At 42.3% G+C, this 15,506-nt stretch overlaps 1 protein-coding gene across 1 annotated transcript; it reads right to left on the bottom strand.

Moving 5' to 3' along the window:
- Positions 1–513: 513 nt before the first annotated feature.
- Positions 514–15,179, bottom strand: colgalt1a (collagen beta(1-O)galactosyltransferase 1a). The gene is made up of 12 exons (XM_042087504.1): positions 14,782–15,179; positions 8,328–8,438; positions 8,098–8,215; positions 7,231–7,365; positions 6,690–6,894; positions 6,311–6,430; positions 6,072–6,148; positions 5,113–5,219; positions 4,317–4,449; positions 4,084–4,211; positions 3,033–3,239; positions 514–2,303 (listed from the first exon to the last, which is right to left on the bottom strand). Exons 1-12 carry the CDS (start codon positions 14,997–14,999, stop codon positions 2,030–2,032), a joined length of 1,833 nt encoding a protein of 610 aa, XP_041943438.1. The 5' UTR covers positions 15,000–15,179; the 3' UTR covers positions 514–2,029.
- Positions 15,180–15,506: the final 327 nt, after the last annotated feature.

Here is a 15,506-nt window from a genome sequence, read left to right as displayed (position 1 = left end):
ATCTGAAGGCCATGGCTGGTAAATCAGCTTCGTTGCAGTGGGAGGGCCACAAGGCTAAGAGGAGAAGAACACAGCACCACTTGTGAAAGTAATCATTAAGGCACATAGACTCCCATACAGGGCTCACTTTTAATGGCAGCTAGGTTTTCTGGCCTAGAGCATAATGAAAAAACAGCAGTGAAAGAGCTTTGGCTGTATAAAAGAAGGAAGTCATTTATATTAATGGTCAAAAATCTTTGGTGTGATTGTTATCTGATATCTACAGTTGGAATGAAATCCAGAAATCTTCAGCGACTGCCCAAAACAGGGTACACGGATGGGGTCATTATGCAGTACTATTGGCCCTACATGACAACAGACCATGCCATTGACGCCATACATCTGACACCATTCTCCTTTGACATGGTCAAAATCAAAGCTGACGAATCAGGTTTAAGCAATACTGGAATTCCTCATTAGTCCCTGTTGACATTTCCCCCTGCAGAGTGGGGTGTTAACATTATCGTATCCACAACAAATGAACCACTATAAGGAACTCGTTAAAGTGAAACCCTAAAGATTCACTTGGGCTGGGGCAGTTTTGTTTAATTGTATGCTGTCCTTTTTTGGCATAAAGGGTGTTACACTTGAGGTTTAAGGTCAGAAATGTGTTAGAGCAGACTCTATTATTACTGCAAAGAATATATACAGACACTGTGTAGAAAATGAACACTCCGCACTATGAAATGAGAAAAGTTACCAAGAAAGATGACAATTCCATGATCTATTGGGTGCCCCAGATCCACCGACACTCTAAAAGAAGCAAAGTAACTTTTTTTTACAAAACACTTTATAATGTATTTAAGTATGAATGCACAGCTTGATACAATGTGAAGTGAGAACTGCAATTTGCACAGCAAAAATTACCATGTGAAAAAAGCAAAAGAAAAAAAAAAACTATGCAATATGAAGCCCAGTCTGGTCCTGTGTTTCTCAAAATAGTCTCAAAAGAAAACACCCACTATCCCAGCCCAAAAAGCATTATGAAAGTCCCAATTTAGCCTATTGTGCTCAACAGCAGTACATCTAATATATCACACCCTTTCCACAAACAGCTACCCACGCCGCTCAGACACCGAGGAAGTTTGAGACTGGTTCTGAGGAATCTTGAGTGGGAATTTTATTGCTCTCTTAATTGGCTCTCTTACAAGCGAGGAGTGTTTACAGTGGTTGGTCCTGTGCTTCTGGCGTCAGTCTGCCGACAAAGCTGGGAACGGTATCATTAAAGATGTGAGTTGGCCTGCGCTCATCTCTATACCACAGCCTGAGGCCAGAGAGAGACGGCTGCTTTAGCCCGGCTGAATAATAAAGTTGTTGGCCTCTAATCTCTATATCTTAGCGGTGCACTTTAGCTGGAAGTGCTGAGGCATCATGGTATAATGTTGCCTTCTCTATTCCCTTCATCCCCATTAGGCTAATGGCCAGATCACACTGAATTTCATATAAAAACTATTCTCAATCTCAAGTTTGGTTTAAGGGACCGAGGCTGCATTGTATTGAGTTCATCCCAAGGAAGATATTTGCACACTGACTTGACCTAAAAAGAATAACAGACCTGACAACAAATTCCCAAAGCATACCCATGTAAAGCACAATGGGAAAAAATAGCACCACTAGATTACAAGGTTAGAGCAGTCACTTTGACGATTGCACAGCTGATCTAAAAACATGTAAAACAGTAAATGTCCTCAGGGAGGAAGTGATTGTATGCTGGTCGAAAGGATGGATCATTTTCAATATTGAAACTTTTTTGGAACATTAGTGGCATGTACTGTGGTATCTATCCCAAATTCATTTGGCTTTACATACTAACACAATGACCTCAAAACTGGATCCCTTTCCAAATCCATTCAAGCTAAAAAAGGCCCATGTAACAATCCAATTCCCAATACTGGGACAAATAAAAAAAAAAAAGAGGCATTCAAAGGTTGTACTGGGCGTTAAGTCCAACATTCAGGTTCAGGCTCTTGTCGTTGTCCTGCGACTTAGCTCATAGCTCCTCCCGTGCAGTCCTGTCCAGTGGCGAGTGAAGAACGTCGGAGTTCTGCGCCTCTGTGCTGATCTCTGCCTGCTCCTTGGTCTTGGACGAGTGGCCCCGGCCCCGGTCCCAGTCCGTGCGGACCTTGTCGTTATCCCACACCGTGGACGTCTCCGTGTCGCTGATGTAGCCCGGGTCGCCCGTGTAGTGGGTGGGGAACACCAGCAGCGGTTCGGCGGAGAACGCCTTCAGGTTCCGTGGTGTAAAGTGCTCCATGTAGTCCTTGCTGCAGTGGGCCGACACAGACAGCAGATAGAAAGTCAGTATCCAGGATGTGGATGAGATGGGAAACACGAATATCAACGAGAACACAAATACCACGAATATAGCGACCTGTGCAGCCGTGTACACATGGTGTACTTAAAAATGAAAATTCCGAGTCAGCCGCATGAGAAACTGATGCCGAATGATAACAACTACAGACCTGCACACCTGGACATTTCTTTAAAGGAACTCTAAGCGGTGTTACGAGGTTTCTAAGCTAAAACATTTTTTATCACATACTGCAAACATCACCTCACCATCCACTAGCTGCCTGTGCCCTAAATACACTGTAAAAAAATGCTGTCTCTGTGGACAGCCCAGGCTCCAAAAATGACAACAAAAACAACTTGGTCCAGCCTGGACTATAAACACATAACAAACTTTTCCAGCCAATCACCGACGATTTGCACGTTTAGGAGAGTTTCAATTGCAGGGGAGGGAGGAGAAGGAGCAGCGAGCTAGAGCTAGCTCTGTTTTGGTTGACAACATTGAAAGTTTAACAGAAATTACGTTACCCATTGCTTAGAGCACCTTTAAGGGAAATGCTAGAAGGTTTTAATAGGGTTACATGTTTACAGTAACTACACACATGTACATGAACAATAATGCCTGTGTTGCAACTCAGCTAAAAATAAACCCTGCATTAGACTACGAGGTGAGAAGAATCAGGAAGAATGAACAATGAACTCACACAGGATGTTTGTTGAACATGACGGGCAGGAACTCATCAACCGGTAACATTTTCTTCAGAGGCTCAGCTTTTAGGAGTTTCTTGGCCCCTTGCAGCGACATCATGTATCCCAGTGTCCAGTAGGAGTAGTCGGCCTCCACCAGGTTGTGGACATTGGGCACGGCCTTCTCACGGTGATCCACCTGCATCCGCTTCCTGCCGATGTAACTGAGAGGACAGAGAGATGTAAAAAATAACGACTGGGGGTGGAAAAATTAGTAGGATTTATTTAGACAAATATTATTAAACCATATAGAGTCCCGAAGCCATGACGTAGCGTTGCCAAGGCAGCAATTTCACTGGATCTAAACAAATCAATCTAACCATTGAAATCGCCATAGCGGTGGCTTTCTTAATCTATTTCAATAATTTCACAACGTTTCTAAGACGTTAGTATATTTTTTTACACTGTAGGAATCACATACTACAACATATATTCATACCAACACGATCAAATTCGTGACTACAGCGTTTTATTTTAGCATGGGTTTCCTCCGTAAAAGAGACCTATGTAACTTCACAGCATGCGGTTAAAATCCTTAAATTCACGGACTTGTTTTTGCTTTATTTTTTTGGCAAAAAACGTCGCTCTTAACAGCCGCTTTATTACACCTGCCAGGGAATCCGTGTTATGTTGCTAAGCTGCTGCCTAGCAGGTAAACACGTTTAAATGGATATATTTATTTTTATTAGCTAGAAATGATGCCACATGTCTAAATTCAATGCTATTTATGCCACTTCGAAAGTTTGTTTAGATCCAGTGATTCTGCTGTCATGGAAACGCTACGACACACTTGGGGACTCTATTGTGTTATACTGTAGCAGATACTGACTTTTTATTTTTTAATAGTCAATAAATTGCAGTGCACTGATATTGATGATACTGTTGGCTATGAGGACCACAAAACCAAGGTAAGTGTTGCTAAAGGCAGTGGAATACTCTACAATAGTATAGGACAGACATTAGGGACAATAGAAGACATTACAAGCAGATATTACAGTTCTAACTTACATGAGGTCCCAGTCAAGGCCTTCACTTTCAATCTCCATCATGAGGTTCTGCAGTCGACGCTTGAAGAACACCTCAAAGCGCAGATCGTCCTCAATCACCAGTGAGGTTCTCAGGCCACGCTCCACAATCTGAACACACACACACACACACACACAGGCCATGATTCCCTTTTCTAAACAAGGTTTTAGTTATATACACAGCTGAACCTGCTGGGCATGCAAGTCTTCTCCTACCTCCTTCCAGATGTTGTAGTGGGAGAGGAAGCAGCCCAGTTCTCCCTTAGTGAGAGGCCGGCCATGGTACGGGTCATTGTAGCCTGGCAGCATATGGATGCCCATATCATGGACCTCACTGACATTCATTGCTCTGAGGACAAAGTGAGAAAACCACAAGAGACAGACCGATAAAGAGGTTTTCCACTACAATGACTAGTTTAGGAACTATTTTAGGAACTCAACAATGTTAGAAAAGTGCAAGAATGAAGTTTATTTACTATTTTAGTACTTCTAGTCATTCACTGGGACTGCACAGTGGTTCCCAACGGAAACAACAATTAAGAAAAGCTACGAAAAAGCTGATCTTTGTACCATTGTGATGGGACGGTGCAAAGAATTAATAGGTTGTAGTGGGTTAAGTTGTACTGAAAACTGAACACCACAACACATAAGAAGTAGTAGAAGATGATAGGATGGCACAAAGCAGCACTGGAACAGCAGTTCAGCTTTCAACTACTTTGTAAAAGAGCACTAGAATTCAACCCATTGTCTTAGTATCAGAAATAAAAAAATAAATAAAAAATTGTACTTTGGATCAAAAAGAAAGGAAGCATTTAATTCATTAAACAGTGTCACAGACACTCCACTCAAGGTTCATGTGGTTCAACAGAACATTCTCTTTAGGGAACCTAAATTGTTCTGAAAGGAAGTGAAAAAAAGTTTTCCAACCAGCTACTAAAACTCCAAAGCAAACCATGTGTGTACCCTTTGGGCACACAGACATTTCCATCAATGGGCAGACTGAGCAACCTACTTCCCGTCCACGGCTGCGATGACCTTGCAGTCGATCTCCTGCTCACGCAGGGCCCTCAGCATGCGCTCCCGACGGTCTGCCCGTCGCTGCAGGTTTATCATAAACACCTGGACAGACCAGACAGAAAATCAGGTGTTTACACATTCATCCATTTCATCCAAAGTAACTTTTAAGTAACTTTTAAGTTCCTTTAAAAAGGAACACGCCAACATTTTGGGAAATTAGCTCATTCACCATCTCCCTCAGAGTTAGATAAGAGGATACATACCCTTCTCGTCTATGTGCGTGCAGTAACTCAGTCACCCACTGTTAGCACAGGTTAGCATAGCTCTTTGAGGTGGGCTGTGCCAACTAGCCTATCTCCCAAAGGTGACAAAATAACTCAAACAGTGTTCTATTTACATGTTTACACATGCTAATTTCCTAATTTCTCATGTTGGCGTGTTCCTTTAAAGTGATCCTAAGGTACCTGGGGATTTCTGGGGCAGCCGTGGCCTACTGGTTAGCACTTCGGACCTGTAACCGGAGGGTTGCCGGTTCGAACCCCGACCAGTAGGCACGTGCCCTTGAGCAAGGCACCTAACCCCTCACTGCTCCCCGAGCGCCGCTGTTGATGCAGGCAGCTCACTGCGCCGGGATTAGTGTGTGCTTCACCTCACTGTGTGTACGCTGTGTGTGTTTCACTAATTCACGGATTGGGATAAATGCAGAGACCAAATTTCCCTCACGGGATCAAAAGAGTATATATACTTATACTTACCAAACCCATGGTCTTGGTTTGGTTACATTCACATAACACTTGCATTTTAAACATACTTATTTCACACATGGTTTACCCAGGCTGCTCTTACACATATGTATGTTAGTATTGAAGAGTAATATTGTTAACACCCTGCTCTACCAGGACCCATAGGAATAGATATGGCAGCATCACAAAGTGGTCGGGGTTGGTAACTCACCTCATCAAAGCCAAGTTTGTCTGGCTGCCTGACGGGAAGAGGCAGGTATTTGGAGGGCTCGAGGGGAGGGTGCTTCACTACAATATACAATATAAAAATGTTTTTAACAAAAACAATTATGATTATTATGATGATAATTATTTTTTTTTTGTTTGATTGGGTTAGAATATAGTAGGGAGAAATGTTCAAAGAATGGACTATTACTGAAGCCTCTGCAACTAAACCACTATTACTCTCACCGTTAACTTCCAAAACAGAGTGAATGAAACTGTCCGCTTCATCCCTGAGGGTGTTGTGAGCACGCAGTGGTACGGGGAAGTATCCGTATGTCTCACGGTTAAGCACGAACATCTGAACATCTGATAGAAAGGCAGACAGAGGGAGGAAGGAGGAATGCATTGAGACAATAGTGTCTGCCTCACATATAAGCAATAGCTGAAACAGAACTATTCCAAAACACTTTCATTACTTAACTTATAGTTATTCATTAACTTCACTCCATTCAACATTGCAAAAAATAAAAATAATCTTTGCACTAATTTGTTACAATGACATCTGAAGCCTCCTATAGAGTCCTGCTGCATCTATTCTCTGATCTGTGTTGTTGTGTATTTCTACCTGCCATGCGAGCAGAGAAGGCAAACACTATGATGTCATCAAAGGCCCAGTTGTACTCTGGGTGTGGGGGGTGGAAGGCTAGCTCTCTGGAGGACTCCTTCCTCAGGTCAATCAGGAATGTTGAGTGGACCATGGGGACGGCAAAGCAGCCCCTCCGGGCCTGCTTCCGTATGGGTATGTAGGCAGGGGTGCGCTTGTAGTATCCCTGCAGAGTGGGAAGGGGGCAAGCAACACAAGGATCAGGGATTCAGGTTAATTTCAAGGGTTCATGATGATGCTGATGATCTACCCTTTGTTCCCAGGGCTAAACCACAAAACTTCCAAAGTGTTATGCTAGATATTTTACATTTTCAACATGTTCGCTTGCTGGCAATCATGATGTTCATGATGTCCTCATCTATACAAGTGGAGCTACATAGCATGTACAAAATATAGAATGTATAGGCTTGTAAACAGGAGATAAAATGTTTTTCTTCAGGTTTTCAGTTAAAAATAAGCCTAACACAATCAATTTGACAACAGTCTGACCACATCATGGTACCTGTATGGTCATCCCACACCAGAAGTTTGAGTATGCAGCCCTGGACTCCAGCATTGGAGCGATGATGGTCTTGTTTTCGTTTATGAGCTTCCACAAGACATCAGGGTTCGTCAAGAGGTTGTCACAGTCAATATGCTGAAGAGAGAGAGGAAGTGGGTTACCTTGCTAGTCACAACCGAGATATCCATCTGTGTACATCCACGTGCATGTCACAATTTCCCTTGCACTTATAGCCGTATTACAAGTGAAGTAAACAATCTGGAAAATGCTTTAAAATATCACGCAATGACATGGTCCACAGCCCATGACAAAAGATGCAGCAGAACGAATCGAGTTGTTAGAGGGAAGTTTCGTTTATTACATGGTGTTTTAAGCCCCCAACGTTGTCTTCCAGGCAGCGCTGCCTGGAAGGCACTAGGGTAAGACAAGGGTTTGTGTGAGGTTAGTCAATGGTCGCAGCGCTGCCTTGAAGTCGACGGTGGGGGCTTAAAACACCAATGAGTGTTTCGTTCAGACTGAAAAGTAAAAGTGGAATTGAGAGAAGTGGAATTATTCTAGCCAAAAATCACATCCTTTTTGGCTTAGACAGTCATCTCAGTATGACCTAAAATAGAGGGCTGCCACTCTGTAAGGTGTAAGGTTCATAATCCTGTTTCATTCTTACGAAGAATTGCTATCAAATTTTAGACAGTTCCAAATGCACCACTACAAGATGGTGGAAAGGTTATCCACCTCCTCCACATTTTTGATTTCATATCACAGCTTATGAAAACTGAGTATCAGCAAGGGGAATTAAAAACAACAGGAGAAGAAAGAGGGAACTGCTCGTATCCATGCAATTTGTCTAGCCTCGAAGCGGCACACTACCATGAAGTAGTCAGCCCACATCTCCCTGGCAGATTCCAATGCTGCTTGCCGTAGTTTCATCACATAGGCGTAACGTAGATTGGACCAATGCTTCGGCCCCTCCTCATCTTGAAAAGAGCTGGAAAAAGCAACGGCACAGAAAATGCAACACAGCATTAATGCAATGTATGAAGGCTTTAATCAAACATCCTACTGGTTCAGTATTTGGGATGAAACATATAAGAACACACCTGGGATGCTCTAGAGGTCTCCATTCCACTGAATGGTATGACTTCTGCACTTTGATGAGCCAGTCTCTCAGCAGGGCGGTAGTGTTGTCCACATTGTGGTCTGTGGCCACCCTGTTAACATACAGATTAACACATGCAAACTAAGGACAGCAGATGCAGCAACACATAATGCATATAGTACGAGGACAATGCCTCATAAAACAGTAATACCAGTTATATGAATATTCCAAATCAACCCAGGGGGGTCCATGCACAGCCTGGTTAGGTGCAGTAGGTTGCAGGAACACACTTAAATGGCAATAATAACACTCTACCACACACTATTGACGACATTTATATCACTGGACACTATTGACTTTACTCTATTTTATTCAGAGTGAACAACGTGTTTCGCATACAGCATCTTCAGGTTCGGTATGGTCTGAGCTCTCAGACACACAGCTCAGACCATACCTGAGTGAACCTGAGGACGCTGTATGCGAAACGTGTTGTTCACGCTGAATAAAATAGAGTAAAGTCAATAGTGTCCAGTTATATGAATGTCGACACTTTAGCTTCTTTGAGTATGATGAAGTGCAGATACAGAGACTGCAGACAGGAGACCAACAGTTTTAATCAGCCTCGGCGTGGCATGGCAGCAGTGTAATCCACATTGTGGCTTGTGGCCAGGCTCCGCACACTGGAACACCCAGTCACTCAAAGGTCTGCATGTTCTATTCAATTCTGGTCCTTCAAATTTCTACCACGCTGAACATTACATTACATTACATTACATTACATTTAGCAGACACTTCTTGACCAAAGTGACTTACATATGTCAGCTATATTACAAGGGATCACATTGTCCCCGGAGCAACTTGGGGTTAAGTGCCTTGAGCAGGGCACAACGGTGGAAGCTGGGAATTGAACCGACAACTTTCAGGCTACTGCACGCTAGCCCAGCTCCTTAACCACTACACTACCACCGCCCCAACAAAGGAGGGCAGGATTAGAGACTGAAAGAATGGCAACCAAACAATGCCACTTGGACACGGTGTCCATACTTATATTATTATTACTTATTTAGTCCACTTAATGTGTATGGAATGTATTTTGTGACAAAAAGGAAATAATGTTAAAAAGCAAACAAATAATTAGGCTAAAATGTGAATAAAATATGAAACTAGATGTACCGCATAGCGGTACAAAATATGACCGCCGCTCAGTCCTGTACATCCATTCCACGAAAATAAATCACACTTCAATTTGTCTCCATATTTTACTCCATCCCCCACTCTTGAAACGTTTGTGTATGCTTGTTTGGCATGCCTGAGTGTGTGTGTGCGGCTGCACAGAAAGTAGCCTACTGGTGCTGAAAAGGTGAATAGATTCTAAAATAGCCAAAGAAGATGTAGCATTGTTATAAAACCTTTAAAATCTCTAAACAATCACAAGTAGGGCAGTTCATCACAGTTCATCCATTGCAACTGGATTCATGAAAGGTCACTTACACCTGTAGACTACATTGTATTTGGGAAAAGCAAAAGGTATCAGCATAATGTTATTTATTTATTTATTTATAAACAAAAACATCTCTGTCAGTTCCATGCCGTCAAAAACAAAGGTCATTTTTGGATGGATGGATTTTTTGTGAATGTTTCTTCTTCTACATAAGATTTTAGTCATCTTTAGTTCATGTAATACTTTATTGTCAATGCACAAATTAAGTAACAGTAGTCTGAAACGTTATTGTTAATGCACAAATTAAGTAACAGTAGTCTGAAACGAAATTCTGTTTTACATCTAACCAGTGGTGCAAATAACTGACATGTCCAAATGTGCCTTGATGAAATGCGTCGCTAGACTGTTCATACACATTTTAACGGGCCAAAGTTGAAGAGCTGTTGTCCGTTATTGTTCGTGCAAATATAGGCCGATTCATGTTCCCTTGCATTGTGTAACTGAGGTCCATGGCTAGCCTGGCTTTCACCAGACCAAGCTCAATCTTTTTAAGAAATCAAAAAATAAATAGCGGGCAGATCAGGCTGGGTTCACCCAGCCTAGTCCATAGGCACCCGGTGTTTAATTTAGCTCTGGCTATTCTAAATGCAAAAATGCATCAGGGAGTTATGACAAAACTGTAACTAACAAACTAGATCCTAATAGAAAGCTGTTAGCTTCCCTAAGCTACAGGTAGGCTTATAAGGTAGGCCTATTTACAACATAAATTGTCAATAGGCTATGCTGGCGACACAAATAAAATCTCCTTTGGAAACCAATGGCTTACGCCTTACAATATCAAGCGGACTTAAACTGCCATATCGTGGCGAAAAGTTGTAATAAAATTCACGCAGCTCCATGAGTCAAGGAAAGCGCGAATGAACTAGCCACTTCTAAATGGGACCCACTACACAGTAGCTTAAGGTGTGTTGCTAAAGCAGCCATAATGAAATGAAGGTGTCATTGTTTGGATACTTCACACACACGTGCCTTTTAATTTCACAGACTACAACTACCAAGCTGGAATCAAAGCACATCGATTCCCCTCTCACACCCTGCACGCACTTAAAACAAATAAACAGGCGTCTCAGTCTCATGCATGTAGGCTATAGGCAAAACTCTCTCAGACCAGTGTAAGTTGGTAAATCTTCCATTGCACAGAATGAGTTTTGTAGCACGTGCAACAAATGACAGTCGAAAGATACAATTACAGTGCTGCTATCAATTTGCTTGGTATAACCGCATTTATAGTTTTCTACAAATGCAATCAATCAAATTGGCCTCCATTACTCAACCAATGCTAACGGTAACATTACCTAGGTCCTTATTGATATTATAAGATTAACTTACCTGCAGTAAAACCAAGCATGTCCGATAAACATCCTCAGATTTATTTCGGCTTCAAGAAGAAATGGGAATTACATTTCATGTGAACATCATCCTATCCTTATTAGACGTTCTCTGTGGTAAACTGCAGTCCTAACAAGCGTCTATTGTTTTTCCAACCCACTTTTAACTTCCAACAAAATTACGTCTCACTGCAACGATGCGCCATCTAGTGGACAAACGACTACTTATCGCCAATACTGGAAATGCAGCCATGATGATGATGATGAATATTTATTTTGGCTTTCTTTTAATCCTACTGAATTTGTAATTATGTATCGGCCGTTCTAATACCGGTAGTATGTGGGTGCCTGTGTGTCGAAACGATTTTTTTCCGTAAAAGTCTAGTGGGGCTACATACCCACCAAATTTCATGTGCCCCCGGTGGTTCGGTGTCCCGAGTATCGTTGGCCAAAAATTCAGGAAGTAGATGACGAAAAAAAAAAAAAAAAAAAAAAACTTTGACAATCCCTATATGACCGCTTCGCTAGCGGCGGTCATATTAACTCATCTAAATTTGGAAAGTAATAGCTAAATGATAGTACCTGGTAGTTTAAATAGCTAAATGATAGTACCTGGTAGTAATGTAATAGATCTAAGCCTTGGCTGTAGTCCATAGCTGGCCGTATGCACCGTGAAAGGAAATATGTGACTACTCCTCCCAAATGCAATCATTGCAGCCAATTCAAACAGACCACAGCCAAACTTGTCAGAACTAAGAATTCAAGCATAAATTTGGAGATGTAAGAAAGATACCAGGAATCCACCTGGGTACCTCAAAAGCAAGGTACACTGAGTGCGGTACTAAATATTCCTATAATCTATTGATCCATCACACTCTCCAAAAGTTTGAAATCACATGTACAGAAATCATGAGTAGGTTTTAAGGGTAAGGGATGTGGGCAGTTTTCAATTAATGCTGTCAGCTAGTGACACTACTGCAGCAAATCCGTAATGACACTACTGCAGCCGTGGCCCACTGGTTAGCACTCTGGACTTGTAACTGGAGGGTTGCCGGTTCGAGCCCCGACCAGTGGGCCACAGCTGAAGTGCCCTTGAGCAAGGCACCTAACCACTCACTGCTCCCCGAGCGCCGTTGTGGTTGCAGGCAGCTCACTGCGCCGGGATTAGTGTGTGCTTCACCTCACTGTGTGCTGTGTTTCACTAATTCACGGATTGGGTTAAATGCAGAGACCAAATTTCCCTCACGGGATCAAAAGAGTATATATACTTATACTTAAATCCTCCTCTGGGGATTTGGAGAAACAGCTAGGACAGTGGTAGCGCTGATCATGTCTACTGTATTGCATATGATATAGCAGAAACTACAAGCTGGTATAGCTCACAGTCACAAGGCACCATACAGACTATGAGTATAGATCTTATTCACGTCCACTGAGAAAATATTATTCAGGGGTATCCATGGAACTGAAAGGTATGATATGTGCCCAGACAGGTGAATGGCAGACCTGACAGTGACAGGATAGTGATGTCAAAACTACTGCATGTCTACGCTCTGCAGAATTGTTCCTAACTTGGCAGTATCAGAAGCATCAATATGAACTCATACAGGATACTGGCTGCCTCAAGAAACCAGGCCCCGAGACTCATTGTGAAAAGCCTGACCTGGTTTGAAGTTACGGCACCAAAGTGTCAGCTGCAGTGTGGCAGCGGGAACAGCCATTAACTCAGACGTGACACAATAGACACTGACAGGGTCATGTTCTCAGACTCTGCGTTCACCTTCTCCCACAAGTATCGCGTTTTCCCTACTGGACTCTACACTACTCTAGTGCCACAGCCCACTTGTAGGCAACCGGACGCATAGGACTAAAGGCCCATGTGAATGTCCGTGAAGAGAAACAATAGCTTTCTCACAGGGAAGGGAAAGTCCCATCAATGTTCCAAGGCCACCCTTGAAAGTTTAGTTCATATCAGTTCACATCATTAGCTTGACCAGGTCCAGTTGGTCTCGTCCACAGACTCTGAAATAAACGCTTCACTTCTCCCTCGTGTACAGCAGCAGCACTCATGGTCAAAAGCCATGATAATCAGAGTGGTGAGCTGATGTAATACCCATCCCATCCACGCTGCTCCATGGCTGTTTAGCACTAGGCTACACTTCTTGCTCTTCCTGTCTACGCCCCATTTTCCCCTTGATTTCGCTCCATCATCACACAGCAATAGCTTGTTAAAAAAGCTGTGTTTACAACTGTTTAAATGTTATATACAGAAACACAAACACATACACAAACATGTTCATATACAGAGGGGGGAAAGATGTTACAAGGCATGCAGGGTGAGTAGGACATTGGAAGCATGTGCATCAGATGTCAAATCCCCACTTTTGATTTGGGGACTGAGAGATCACACACTGATAACGTATATAGGCCAGCATGCAAAAGTAACTCATATCTTCAGGGGAATCTTAAGTGATTTCTCTGAAAAATGAGACAGACATTCCTTCCATAAGGAACAGGCTACTGGGGCCTGTTCTGTGAGGAGCCAGTAAGGGTGTCTGTGTGCAGCCTGTGAGGAGCTGTGAGACTCCATTGTTGGCTGAGGTCATACAGCCAGCTGCGGCAGATGTTTACAAAAGCCTTCGGCTTAATTCCCACATCTCTTTCAAACATCCAGTCCGTGAAAGCCCATTCACTGATCAAACATGGAGAAAGCAGTCACAATAAGTAAGTGAAATTTGTTCATAACTTCAAAATAATCTATGATGAGCTAAGTAATGACAGAGGTGCTGCTGACAAGGCCATTCTGTAGGCCTATATTCGCTCAGAACAGTGTGCGCTTGTGGATAGGACAGCACAAATCCTTGACAATTTTGTTTTGCAACCTTCTGGTAAACAAGTATAGTAACTCACAGTCACAACTTTATCATTTCACAAATTCATAACATTGTGTGCCCTATTTGAATGTTTAGAGGCCTACTCTATTTGTCAGCTCCATTTCTGCAAGTTGCATGTCTTAATTCGGCACTTTTTTTTTTTTTTACAAATTAAGACTGTGATGGAAAAAATTGCCCACGTGAAGGTAATATTCAGTTAAGAATAAGCAACATAGCTTTTGCCACTCCAAGCAGTGCATGCACGGTATTATCATACACCAACTGTGCTACGTGGAAAGGAGATGAAAGGAAGGAATTGAGTAGGGTTCAAAAAAAGCCACTGACTAAACAACTATAAGGACCAAAACAGGGGAAGGCACTGGTTAACTTGTGTGCAGACATAACTCAAGTCTGTTATTTAATAAGCAGATAAGTAGCTACAGTGGAGAAAGTTGGCTAGATGTAAACTGATGATGTGGTAGGTATGTGTATTTCACTGCAGGCTATCTAATTACTTTTCCTCAGCTTATCCGCAGGACAGGCTAATACCTTCATGAAAAAAAAGGTTGCATGAACATATCACCTACATTATATGACTATTGAATTGAATGAATCTTAATTAAACGACTCAGCAAGAAAAGTTGCATACTGCTTGTGTATTATGTTAAAGCTTTCCAGAGCATATTCGGACGTGTTGAAACCAGACAGATTGCATAGCCTACGTAACATGATTCCCGTTCTCCTGCAACTTACCACATCGCAATGCGATCTTTTGGATAATTCAGACGTTCAATAGTTCCTAAAAAATATGATAATGAATGTTCCGAATTGCGACAGATGAGAGCTATAAGAACTCTAGGTGCAAGGAGCGGAGATTCAGGATTCCAGCGTTCCTCTGGAAAGTATCCTTGGACTTCCTCTAACTTTAAAGACGATAACAAAGTAAGCACTAGCAAAGCAAACGTGTACATTGTAGAAGAAAAAGGTTACAGAGGATGTATCCGACGCAGTGTCACAATGATAAAGCGAGAGTAATCCCAAATTTGAAAGTTCTCAAATGAGAAATATCTTTAACCGACAGAAATACGGAGTTCATTGACAACGCTGCGAGTTGCTCGGTGATCTCACGTCTCAAGACACAGTTAAAGGGATTGCTGTACAAAATGGATGTTAAAGGTAATGTCATGCAGTATGCTACTGAGTGAGGAGCGTCAGTTAGCAGTTCCCACCCCTAGGAGGAGTGGTGATCCCAGAATGGTTTTCATCTAGTGCCATAAATCAAACACTGCTGTCATGTGAGACCAATTTACCAGAGACCTTACTGGAATCAGGGATTTCATTGTAGACTACAAAATAATTATGTTGCCTATGCAGTTAGAAATAGGCTTGTAGCTCTACTCTACAAGGTGGTTAAACTGTCCCGTAAACCTGTTATTCTGTCCATCTTAAAAAGTTAAGGAAGAAATATCACAGAGTTG

This window comes from Alosa sapidissima, chromosome 3 (genome assembly GCF_018492685.1).
Source record: "Alosa sapidissima isolate fAloSap1 chromosome 3, fAloSap1.pri, whole genome shotgun sequence".
NCBI lineage: Eukaryota > Metazoa > Chordata > Actinopteri > Clupeiformes > Clupeidae > Alosa > Alosa sapidissima.
The sequence above is the reverse complement of the archived record's forward strand: the minus strand, read 5'-3'. Positions and strand labels throughout refer to the sequence as shown.